General features: G+C 32.6%; 1 protein-coding gene across 1 annotated transcript; it reads left to right on the top strand.

The window, feature by feature from the left end:
* The first annotated feature begins 5,457 nt into the window (after positions 1–5,457).
* LOC105767388 (uncharacterized) lies at positions 5,458–8,396 on the top strand. The gene is made up of 4 exons (XM_012586906.2): positions 5,458–5,721; positions 5,882–6,054; positions 7,373–7,571; positions 8,138–8,396. Exons 1-4 carry the CDS (start codon positions 5,643–5,645, stop codon positions 8,386–8,388), a joined length of 702 nt encoding a protein of 233 aa, XP_012442360.1. The 5' UTR covers positions 5,458–5,642; the 3' UTR covers positions 8,389–8,396.
* The last annotated feature ends 5,101 nt before the right edge of the window (positions 8,397–13,497 follow it).

The raw sequence follows: 13,497 nt of genomic DNA, 5'->3' as shown, positions 1-13,497 counted from the left end.
GGAACGTCAGTGTTTTCTCCCTACTTATTGGTTAATTTATCCCCATTTAGTTATCTTTAGCACATATTTTAGCATTTCACTTCAGTAAATTGCATTTTATAACTCAGTGGATCTTAGCCTATTTATCCTTAATTTTGTCATGTTTTGGTATCGATTAGTCGTTGCATGAGTATTTCCAAATTGAGCCCAAAATTTTCGTTGCACCTGACAGTTGTCCGGATAAGAAAAAAAATATGTGAGCTATCAGTCTGGTATAACCAACTTGTATGTAAAAAGGCAGCATGATTATGATGAAAGGATACATGTGCTATTTGAAAGAATATATAAATATTCACGTGAAAAGGAAAAAAAGGAGGCTTTTTGGGGGGTATTATCTTCTTCAACCTATCTTTTGAAGCTTTTTGACTATGGCGACTTAAGTCTCCTACGAGTGAACTGACGTGAAAAGGATGCAGATCAGCTCCTGACGAGGTGCCCTTAGTGCGACACAAAAGGGAATGGATAGATTCAAGTCGAGATTGTCTAGGAATAGTATTCTCCACTTATTTCTTTCATATTTCTTTTCTAAACGATGGTGATTACTTAAGAGCAACAATTATGAGAAGGAAAGAATGAAGAGAGGAAGATCAAGTCCTCCACCTTTTTCAAATTTTAAGAAGACAAAGGATCGCCCTTTTTCCAACTTAAAGGAGGGAATCACAAACCTCTAGTTTTAAGTGTGAGGGATCCTTTAGGCCAGCTGCATCCATGGCCAGTTTTGGGGGTTCTTGATTGGAGAAGGGGGTTGTAACTTCTGTGATAGGAACCATGAAGGTGAATGTAGAAAGAAGTCATTGGATTGCTTCAGTTGTGGATCTAGAGACCACATGATTAAAGATTGTCCGATAGAGTCTAAGTACACTATAGAATAACTAGTAAGAAGCCCACTGAAATACCAAAAAGAAAGCATATCAAAAATGGCGGCTAAGTGTAGTCGATTCAAGGGTCATAGAGTAAAAATTTTGGTAAAACGAGTTTCGGCGCATCAGCACGAGCCTATGTGATGCAAGCTGAAAAAGATGCAGACCTACCTGAAGTCATCACTGGTAATTTTTCTTTCCATGGTAATGAATATATGCACTGATTGACCCTAGGTCTGCTTATTCTTACATATGTACTAAAGTCATATAGGGACTAAGTCTCGAGGTAGAATGTTTTAAGGCCAATATATTGGTAACGAACTCTTTAGGGTAAAGCACTGTAGTGAACAAGTTGATAAGGAATTGTCCTTTAGTTATGGGTGAGTATGTATTTTTAGTAGATTTGCTGCTGTTGAGCTTTCATGAATTCGATGCTATATTGGGATTGGACTGGTTGACTAGGCATAATGCTATGGTCGAATACTGGACTAGCAACGTGTGTTTAGTAAGTTCAAAGGGAAAAGAAATATTATTATCTGAGAAAAATTCTGAATTGGTGGATAGGATTATTTTTGCGATGTCTGCCAAGAAATTGATTAATGAGGGCGCAGACACCTACTTAGCGTATATCATGGACACGCCCGAGTCCAAAAGTAAGGTTAGCTAAGTGTCGGTAGTAAACGAATTTAAGGATGTGTTCCTTGAAGAGCTCCCCGGTATGCCTAAAAATAGATAAATAGAATTTTCAATAGAATTGGAACTTGGAATAGCTCCTATATCATGCCCGTCCTATAGGATGGCACCAATATCTCAAAGTGTAATACTCAAGTAATGTTAATTGAACTAGGGCTTATAGTGTGACCCTCGAGTAAGGAAAGGGTTAGAAATTTATAAAATATTTAAGGATTGTGAGTGAGCCCTTGGGCGAAGTCCTAATTTAGGCAATCGTTGAGGATTGGCAGACTCTTAGATAGAGTATACACCGCCCTAGTGGATAGATGAAAATAGTGAGACCTATTTTTAAATCTTTGGTCTAATAAAAACGATGAATATATTGTTATCTTACTCTCTAATTTAACTATTTAGTTGGCCTAATGAGGACTAGTCAAGATTAGACAAAAGTTTCTAAAAATGAAAGGACATGCATTTAAATTAAGAGAGAAAACTATTAGTCACGGGTATCAAAAGAAAGTTAATGGAGGGAAAATAAGCTTGTCCACTAAGTTTCCTTACCATGTGCACCTATATAAAGTCAACCTTAGCTTCCTAAACAAGTTATATATTTTCTCTAGCAATTCATACTTCCTTTCAGCATTTTTCTCTACATATTTCTAGGAAAATAACAGAGCCCAAGCTTGCTTAAAGGGTTAAAGTTCGCTATAATCACCCAACTTCACCATTGTGGAATCTAGTATATAACAACGAAACTCTAGTTGTTTTCGTGATTGTTTACGAGACCTTAAGGTTTCATGTTTTAGCAATAAGCTAATGATTTAGGAAAGTAAACTTCTAGATTTTGGGTTTTCTGATTAACTGTTCTTGAAAGCTTGTTTAGTTATTCTGAAAAACATGATTTGATAAGTTAAGTATTTATGTTATAGCTCAAGAAACTCCTAAAAGCTCTCGAGAGAATGCCAAGGGATTTGTCGCTAAGTATCTACTGAATCTTCTGGTGAGTTCCTTCATACCTTGTGACTGTGTTGTACATAACTGTTTCAAGGTAAGTTTACTTGACTAGTTAAAGGTTTGGCTTTGCATGCTTGTGTAAGAAATAAAAAAAGGTTTTACTTCATGTCGAGTCATTTCCCACTCTACTCTGAAAAAGAAACCATATGGTCAGAACAAAAGAAGTAAATTCATGGCATTACCTTCATTGCAAAAAGCAATGAACTATCAGATCACGATACAAGAATGATGTTATGGAGTCTCTTGTAAAGAAAGTGTAATGCAAACGAGATTGGCAAAACGTATCAGAGGAAAAAGGAACGAATGTTACAATCTCTGAAACACAGAGTAGGGTTTTGGTTAGCACGAAGAAGGTTGTCTGCATGAATGCATGGGTAGAGTGTACGCACCAAAGTTAGTCTTACTCTGTTAAAGTCTATGCAAGTTTGATGTTTGCCAATAGGTGAGCTACTTGAAGTTAACCTATGTAGTATCTTTGCCAATGGGTGAGTTGTAAGTCCCACTAAGTTGGGAAGAGTCCCTCTATTTGTGTGACGTAAAGATATTTTGATGTTGCTTTGTAACTTAATAAGTTTTATGAACTTACTACGTTTATCTTCCCTTCTAAGAACCCCTGAAGAAATAAATGAACCTTTCAGAACTACGCTAGATGATATATTTTGTGTGACGCTTATAGTGATTTTGTATTATGCTTGACAAATGAGAGTGGCATCAAGGCTTGAAATATGAGAAATAATATTTTGTAACTAAAATTATATCCGCCAAATGGCGTCCTCTCTTTAAATTTTTACAAATGAACTTTTGTGTTTTAAAGGTATTTGGGCCATTAAGTTTAAAAGTTTTATTTATTACTGCTATAGCAAATACCTTTTGTTCTTTTGTAAACTTCAGATTCCACCAATTTTGTTACTGTAAGGAAAGGTTTCAAAGCTATAGCCCACCATTCCTATATGCTCTTAAGGGTCGAGGATGGGGCACTACAAATTGTCCACTACTCGTCTACAATTTTTGACTTTCCTTTCTCTCATGATGGTTCAGTGTCATCTTTAGCTATGTTCAATTATTCAATAATAAAAAAATTATTAGTTTACATCCAATTCACAACCAAATACATAGTCAAATATATTTTGCATTTTATTCAATTTAGTATATATATTTGAGTTGCTCGTATTTTTAATATCTAACATTGGATTAAAATCTAATTTCACATTATTTCATTATAGACCTTATACTTTCTATCTATAGCATAATTTCATGATAGTTTTCAATTCATTCAATTTGGTCCCTAATGTTTCAAAGTTATCTAACAAACTTAACTTAGTTTCTAATTTAGTCCCTTTTACAATCTATGCCTATTAACTATCAATTTCCTCACATTAAGCTCAAAATCATCAATTTCTCTTTAATGAAAACTTGCTAAAAACTAAACAATTGAACAAATTAATACATGAGCTAGCTAAATCAAGCTCGATGATCATAAATCTATAATAATTTGAAGAAATTAACTTAATTACTTATAGAATTTGGATGGTTGAATGTATGAGGAATTTGATGCTTTTATTTTCTTTTCTTTTCTCTTCAAGGGACGGTGGAAGAAGATGAAGAATGTCATCTTTCATCCCACTTAGTTGTTATATATACTATGATTATTCTTAATTAATATGAATTAAACTAATTAATATACATTTACATTATTTAACCATTATCATTAAGGTTAACAATCATCATTTCCCACTAACCATATGAAAACAATGATTTAATAACCATTTTAGCCTTTTAGATAATTGTTATCTAGTTTCTCAAACATTTTCTAAATTAAAACTTAATAGCGATTGAACTTTTACCACTTAGCCTTTGAGCTTTAATTAACTATTTTCTTGGTTAAATTTCTTAACCGATCTTCAATATATTTTTAGTAACTCCATTAATTTTTATATTTCATCCTTATGGACTCGGTTTACAGATATAGAATTTTGAAAGCTGTATTTTCAATAACACTTAAAATCGTGTCGTTACAACTCTTCCCTCCTTAAAAATACGATCAGTCATCATAATTGGTCCATTACAATTTACTAAACTAATAAATCAATGGTTATCTTGTTAGTTGAGGTTGTAAAATATTAAAATACTAACATGGGAACAATACCACAAAATTTAATAATTTTAATAACATATTATACAAAAAATTTAATTTGTTGTCATTACAATAAAAATAATATAACATTTAACATATTCAAGAAAAAAATGAATTACACTAATAATAACAAATAGTAGGGGGAAAAACACATACAGAATAAACTGAGTTATAGTAACAAGTATTGAAATAATTTTAAAGTATTTTAAGAGATTAAGGTTTGAATGTGTAAAGGATGGGGTAATAGGGGAAGTAGAAGGGATTTATAAGTTTTGGGAGAAGTTGGCGAACAAAATCTAAAGCCAAACCTTAACACCTATAGGCCAACTAAGGTCAAACCCGTATCAAGTGAATTACAAGATCCTTGATGGAATCTTTGAAGTTCACTTTAACTTCAATACACATAGATGTTAAGTTCAGTATACAGTTATCACTTAATTCCTAGGGAATGTATGTCAAATTTCGTTATAAAATTATGCATGTGGATGAAATTGTTTAATATTGAAAAAAAAAAGCACACGTTTTAGAAAATAATCTGGAAAAAACAAATAAATGTCAACATTGTATTCCTAGTGTTCCATAACAGGCCAATTGAACGAACGAACTTAAGCCACTTACGATGTGGCCACGTGTACATTCCTTTCGTCCAATTACCCGCAGCGCGAACCGGTCAGCAACGGATCTTTGTTTCTTTAGTTTTTGGCTTTCTTTTCTCTCTCTTCACGCAAAAAAGAAAAAAAAAACTTTCAATACCGCCATTTCTCTTATAGTTTTTTCCTGAATTTCTTCGTTTTAACAAATATTTAATTAATAAAAGAAAATTAGAGGGACGAAAGGACCGCTAATATTCTGTGATTTTATTGTTCATTTTTTTTTCCATTTTGCATTGTTTTATCGAGAAATCGAAATTGTTTTAGCTCGCTATGTCGAATCCCCATCTGCTAAATTCAAGAATTTCCTTCCATTTTCTCGTTTGGTGGATCTTGTTTGGCTGTTTTCCAGGTAATATAACTTTCCCGAGAAAAATGTACAGAAACGGGAATTCCGGACTTGTTTTCTGGTAGCCGATTGTTGTTTAGGATTAGTTTTATATATGAAATTCATGTTATTGAGCTGAAAATTCGAAATGTAAGAATCTCTCTTTTTCTTTGATTTATTTTAGGATTAATTTCATCGTTTGAGGTTACATTGGATTCAATTGAAATATTCCGCACGCATGATTGGATTTCAAAACCGACTGTTTATTTCGAATGTAAAGGAGAGAACACCACGTTGTTGCCCGATGTCACCAAAATCAACGTCGTTTATTCGTTCAAGGGACAAGAATCTTGGCAGGTTCTTAAATAATGCACCTTCATTTTCAAATTTCAAAACTATTTTCTCTTGATCGTATTATTACTAATTAGTAGAGAATTGATGTTAAAACAGAGATTTATGCCTAGTTTTAAGTTTAAAAAGGGTGTCTTCCGGTGTTCTGTTTAGAAATTTTATGCTTCTACTTATGTTTATTGGTTAGGATTTTACCATAACATACTTGAACTTAACATTGATATTTATGTATTTCTGAACGTCGATTATTAAGAAATTAGATTACTTATGCTAACGGGAAATTTTGTATCAGCATGCATAAGTAATTGACTATTTCATGAACATAATTAATGAGTCACATATACATTTTGAACCATAAATTTATTCAAGAGAATTGGCATAAGTGACCTAATTTGTCAATAATAAAAGTTTAGTGATTTAATTTGATGAAATTAAAAGTTTATGACCCATATGATAGTTTATAGTAAAACTAGTGACCTAAAATCTAATTTCCTAATTATTCGTATCATATACGCTAAAATACCTTGTTTTTGCTAATGGAAACTCATTGGAAGTTATAATCTTTGAATTTTCTCTTTTGTACGGATGCTGGCGTAATATAGATCCTTATTATGCATTAAATTTTAAAATTCTTTTATTGGCACAATTATTTAATTGTACCTCTAACTTTATATAAATAATAATTTTATTCTTTCTTTAATTTTTGGTTTCTTTTAATTTTAAATTTACATTGTATATTAAATAATCTCAAAATAAATGACTTATTAACTTTGTTTATGTAACATACACATGAATTGTCATATAAATATTACTACGTTAGCAATTAATTAATTAAAATTTAAAAATTTAAAAGTTGATAAAAATTTTAAAAATATTTAAAAACTAAAATGTATATTAAAATTATTAAAAAATATAAAATATAAATTTTATTTTTTAAAAGTAATTAATTGCTAACATAATATATTTGTGAACTATCACGTGAATGTCACATCAACAAAATTAATAAATATTAACTTTTTAATCTATAAAATGATTTCACCAATTATGTAAATTTAATGCTTAAAAGAAATAAAATATTAAATAGTATGCGTCGTTTATTTTAATGTTTTTGGAAGCTAAATGAAATACCAAACCGTCTAGGTTGACCTTGCGAGCTTCATGCTATTTTCACCTTGGATGACTTAATGTTTGGGAAAAGTGTGATATTACATTTTACTTCCTCTAAATCCTTTAAAATTGTCGGCTTGTTGCATGTCAAATTTGCATTTATGACAATAGTTTGTTTGAAGAGTGTGTAATGAAAGTGTAGTGTTAGTGATTTCAGCCCCTAACACAATTGGATGGCAAGAAGTGCAAGCGATGTGGATTCTACGAGAAGGACGTCATTAAAATAGATGATGTATACGCGGAGTGGGAGTTTTGTGCTACCGACTTTGAACCTCCAGCCGGAAAATATATATTGTTTAAAGAGAATCAACTCAATGTTACTTTCCACTGTCAAGAATGCCCATCTCTTCCGGGGGGTAAGGTTTTTAATTTTTTTTTTTTCATGAAATTTTTCCAACTTTATGCTTAGGTGCTATTATACCGTATTAAAGAGCTAATTCAGGGCGAGGTTAGTTAAAACCTTTGCTATTATATTGAGATTAAAGCTTGTTGGTTTGGTTTGTGCTTGCATTAGATTTCGTGATTATTTATTATAGAAGGGTAAGATTATACTATACTCATATTTGGAATTTAATTTATCTATTTTAATTTGATCTTTGCCTGCATAATGTTATTAATAAATTGATAGTATCATTAATTGCTACAATTAAAACAACAAGGTGAATTTTTTTATTGTTATTTAATCACATAATCAAAATTATTGAAAATTTAATAAATTATGTTCAATCAATAATAAATTTAAAGATAATTTAAAGATCAACCGCAACATTTAAAGTTGTATAAAATAGAATGACAAATTTTAGGTCAACACTTCAATAACAATAACTAACAATTTACTTCAGTGCACGCTTGCTTTTGCAATACTGCTGTGTTTAACTCTAGAGTATGTATTTAAAAATTGGTATTTACTGTGTGTTTGTAGCTTCCAATGCAACCCCAGAAAAGCGTAACATTGAGGATGATGACGATGACGATGACGATGGGAAAGGATTACGTATTTTTATTATTTTAGTGATTACTGCGGTTGTTTCAACTGTAACAATAATTGGACTGGTGATGGCAAATAAACACTGGCAAAAAAAGAAGCGTCAACAGGATCAAGCTCGGTTCTTGAAGCTATTCGAAGAAGGAGATGATATCGAGGATGAACTAGGCCTTGGTACTGTAATATGAATGAAATAACCTTGTTACCTCCTGTATAGTAAGTTGACCTTACATAAATTTTGCTTCTTGTGGGAGGAAAAAAGAAATCGGCACTTGTTTTGTGCAAATTTTGATATACATTTGAACAACTCTGTAATACTAAAGTGGCTACAGATATGTGTATAGGTGAGCTTTGTGGCCTTATTGGCAAATCTATTAGTTAAAATAGTATCTAGGTTCCAAGTCTTGTAATGAAGAAAGATGCTTTTTGCTTTTAAGTAGCACTTCAATGGAATTACCATTCATCAGTAGCTGAGTATCATCTTGCATACTGTTTAACATATTATTTTTTTCGTTAATATTGTCTAAATTATTGCAATTATGGATACATCATACGAGCTAGGAGCTATCTGGGTTGTTTTCACCTTGGTTATGGAGGATGAAGGTGCTGAAATGATTTTTGCTTACTTGCATAAGTCTCTGGTGTTTCATCTAGTTCATCACTGCATATTGCTGTATTTCGTTTAGTTCCCGAAGCAAACAAGGGAAGTACCCAAAGATGCCATCGCAAAGTCCCACTTCATCGGTGCAGTGGCCATTTGTAGTTCTCGGTCCCTCTCCATAGTTGCAGTAAGAATCTTCTTCAACTTCTTCACAATATAGATGGTAAGACCAAGGATTAAAATCATAATCAGGTTGACTAAATTCATCCTCATGATTATACCTGCTAGAACTTTGATACTGTTCTTCTCTTTGGCTGCAGTCTTCTCTGTTAACCATGGGGTCATTGCATATATCGTCATCCCTGCAGTACCCGCTACCCGAGAACAGATAGTCTCCCCAGTAGCTACCACCACAGAAAGAGTCAGATTCCGATAACCAATACTGAGAATCGTATTCCAATTGTTTCTCCGTCTCTTCCGGATAGTGAGGATGGGGAACAGGATAAAGATGGAACATATCCAACAATGAACCTGGTTCATCGTAACAGTTATAGAACCAAGAAATATAATTATCAATGAGTAGTGTTTCCTCCATTACTGTTACTACAAGTAAAGCTCTAAGGACTTGCTGCCCCTGGGTTATAACAAAAAGGGAGTGGCAAAAATTCCTAAATGATGGTTAACATTGGAGGGAGATTCTTCCATGGTGAACCTTCATTGAATGGAATCTGTTTTTAGGGGAAAAGATAGGCGGCTTTTACTGGAAGCTGAGGACCGGTGGGCGTTAGAGCATCTAATCCAAAACTTCTCTATCACCAAAATGCACTCACTTGCTAGTAAAGCGTCTTTCCTATATTCTCACCACGTTACACTCCTTAGCTACATTACCCCCAGCCTTTATTTTTATAAAATATTGGTTTATTATGTATTTTTTATCCGTAAAATTATGGGTTTCATATCGTTATACTCCGATTCAGTTTTCCGTTTAAAAGAATTTTTTGTATGTATTGTTTTATGGGTTGATATGTATTTTCATACCAATAAAACATTGCTATGAATCATACATGTGTATAGCTTTAATCTTTTAGACATAAAACTAGAAATGTTTCGCTGCAGGTCTTTTTAAATATTGTGTGATAATGTGATAATAAATTGATGTGACAACTCAAGAAAAATAATATAAATCCTTTAAATATGAATGTCTATAACTTATCTAAAACACTTTTTATCATAGAAATTCTCTTAAACGTTAATTTTCTGTAGTCACCAAGAGGAAGGTAAGCAAATATAGATCATGTTGATGACTTATCACTAGTGAAGAATAATTAATCTGTTGATAAATTAATTTTATTTAATATCTATTGTAATGATAGTTAGAATGAAAAACATATAATGTAAAAATAAGAGTAGAAAAATCGATTTTTAGTAATGCAGTTTAGACACAACAGTTTTACGTCTATAAAGTCTCAATTAGTGAATGATTTTATCCAATAATTGTCCGGATCACGTATTAAGTCCAATCTACCCTTACATAATAAAGAAATAATTGTAACCCCAATACCAATCTTATTTATCATGAATCACTCACCCAAATATCTCACAATACAATCAACTCCAACTAATATCTAAAAAAGGTGATCCAAAATAATTACATGAACACAACAAAGCTGTCAACAAAGATACTCATAAAACTTCTCTATAAGTGAAGCAACAAGCAGACTATTTATAAGCTAATACAAAAGTCCATCCAACAGAATTTTGATAAGCTTTAAATCTTATTTAAAAACTAAAATTATATCATTAATTATCCTGAGTATTTATCAAATAAAAGTTTTATAAATTACTTTTCTAACAGCTCCAAAAGCTTCTAAAGAGATAATAAGATATTCGTACTTATCAAATAACCTCAAGCAACTTGATTGAGGCTTAGGGAGTTTTTAAAATCTTAGTTGAACCATTCTTTATGATTTGTCAATTATGTTACACGTACGTGGATCGAACTTATTACAAATGAACCCTATCCATGATCCATTTTGATAGCCCAAGTAAAGAAACAATTTCATCAGGACATGAACTGACCAACAATAAATTTCCAAACAATTAGAAATAATTCTAATTTGTTTTCAAAATTAAAGGGGATTTTGCATCAACATTTAAGAACAAAGATCAGCACACCATCAATTCCTTTCTTAGTGTGAAAGTGGCAAGATCAGATAAAGGAATTGTTCTATACCAAAGAATATATGGTTTAAAACTTATCTTAGAAATAGGTTTAACAGGAGCTAAACCAAATGCCACTCAATTAACTAACATATATAACTATTATAAACCACATACCAATGATGAAAAGATAGATTAACAATGAAATGTCGAAAACATGATAATATAATAACCACAAAACAAATAGTTTAGAGTGGGAGGGTCATGCTATTCCGAGATGAAGCTGACGACAATAGCATCGGTGTTGCCACCGTTTTAGTGGAAAGAAGCAAAGAGATTTGGCAGTAGCATAAGTTGTGTGAGACTTGTTCAAGGCTGCCATTTCAGACTTTGATTTTTAAGTTTAGGTATACTTTTCTTTTAACCGGAACCCAACTTGAACTGCCTAGCCAAATCATTGTGGTGTTTGGCTGTGTTATGGGTAAGTTGAAGTACGGTGGTGGTTATAGGTGAAGAGCCCGGTTGTATGTACACGGTAATACAGGGTCTCGAGCGAAGGGATTAAAGATGATAGTGTGGTGATGCTTATTGTTAAATGGTGAAGATGAAGACTTGATGATGGAGGTTAAGAGTTATGGAAGGTGAATGGCTCTCATCGGAGAACAGGTACAGAATTTTACTTGAACAAAGTTTAATAAAATAATAATATTTAATAGAAAAATACAATATTTCACTACATGTGGAATACACGGTACAACAACACTATAGAATACTGGGTTTGTCGCCCCTCAGGATGAGCTTTTGAACCTGTCTCGTATATTGGGTACAATTATCTTTGCGTTCTAGACTTTTATCCAACACTTACAGTTTATTGAACTAAATAATTATTTTGTTCATTTCCCAAAATATTATTTACTTAACTAGTTAATTAAATTTATCAAATTAAATAATTTTCTCAATTCTAATTCTAATATAATAATGGCTACCTTACCATATTAATATTTTGAGGAAATATATTTGATTTCCTCATTAAATAATTCTCACTTCAAACTTCAATTATTTAATTACATTAAATTAAATAATAATTCCAAAAAACTAATTTAATTTCCAAGTCAGTTTTTGTATTTAGCAAGAAAATAAATTCACTACAATTAGGTATACAAGTATTTTATTTCTCTTCATCTTTACCCATTCCATAGCATCATTTTACATGCAATTCGTATTGGGTTATATCGAGCTACCATAGGGAGAAAGTTAGCCCTCCTACTATATATTATATTATATCAAATAGTTTTCATGTATGCATTAAGGTCGGGTGGGGTAATCGATTTATTTGATGTTAATAATTTGGTTTTGGTTTTGAAATTCAAATCCGTCAAAATCAAATTAACCAAATTTACACCTATTAAATATAAAATATTTAAACCCAAACTCAAACCTAATACCAACCAATCCCAAACCCTAATTTAAACATTATTCAAAACCCAACCTAAATAAAAATAAATCCATTCAAGCTGGACATGAGTAAAGCTTATGACAGTTAAATGGGGTTTTATTCAAACAATAATGGTTCACATGGGGCTTGAAAGACAATGGATTGATTTGATTATGAAGTGTGCCACAACTGTGTCGTACGCTGTGAGTATTAAAGGGAGAATAGGGGAGGTTTTCTGTCCTTCTAGAGAACTCCGGCAAGCAGATCCTTTGAGTCCTTTCTTTTTTTTATTTTATAACGAGGGGCTCTAATGCGACTTGCTCAAAAGAACGAGCTTCTCAAAGGATCTAAGGCGAGTATACGGGGGTCCAATGATTTCGCATCTGCTTTTTGTAGATTATTGTATTCTGTTTGGCGAGACTACTGTGAGTGGACTCAAATCTTAAAAGAGGTCTCACAGGAATACGAGGGGTGGTCAATCCAGTGTGTTAATTTTGAAAAATCTTCTATTTTTTTTTATAGTTCGAACACTTCTGTGTTAAAGTATAGCTTGCAGAATCTTTACAATGCAAAGCATACACATTCTTTTTTCATTGATTATAGAAAGAGACTTGATACATCATTTATAACAACAGCTGTGAAGCTGTTAGCTCTTTTAACAGAATAACTACTAACAGCCTACCGGCTAACTAACAGACTACCTATCATCATATTCTATCATTCTCCTGGTTGTCAAAGCCTTTGAAAACTGAGTTCTTTGTTGAGACTCGAAGAGCTTGTCGAAACCTAGCAAAATGCTTGGGAGGAACAGGCTTTGTAAGGACGTCAGCGATTTGGTTAGCCGACGGTACATAGTTGACTTGAAGCAGACCCTCAAGCACCTTCTCACGGACAAAGTGATGATCTATTTCAACGTGTTTGACCCTTGCATGATGAGTCGAATTTGCGGCCATAGAAACAGTGGAGGTGTTATCACACCAGACCACTGGTGTTTGTTCCAGAGACACCCCTACTTCCTATAACAGTTGTTGCACCCATACCAGTTCAGAAACACAATTAGCCAAGCTGCGATATTCAGCTTTAGAGAATGACCGCGAACCC

The sequence above is a fragment of the Gossypium raimondii genome, chromosome 13 (genome assembly GCF_025698545.1).
Source record: "Gossypium raimondii isolate GPD5lz chromosome 13, ASM2569854v1, whole genome shotgun sequence".
NCBI lineage: Eukaryota > Viridiplantae > Streptophyta > Magnoliopsida > Malvales > Malvaceae > Gossypium > Gossypium raimondii.
This window is presented reverse-complemented; position numbering and strand designations above follow the sequence as displayed.

Excerpts from the sequence above, each read along its gene's own strand:
- LOC105767388 (XM_012586906.2), top strand. The coding sequence starts at position 5,643 with ATGTCGAATCCCCATCTGCTAAATTCAAGAATTTCCTTCCATTTTCTC. Across the intron at positions 6,055-7,372 it reads AGGGACAAGAATCTTGGCAG|CCCCTAACACAATTGGATGG; the intron begins GTTCTTAAATAA and ends TAGTGATTTCAG. Across the intron at positions 7,572-8,137 it reads ATGCCCATCTCTTCCGGGGG|CTTCCAATGCAACCCCAGAA; the intron begins GTAAGGTTTTTA and ends GTGTGTTTGTAG.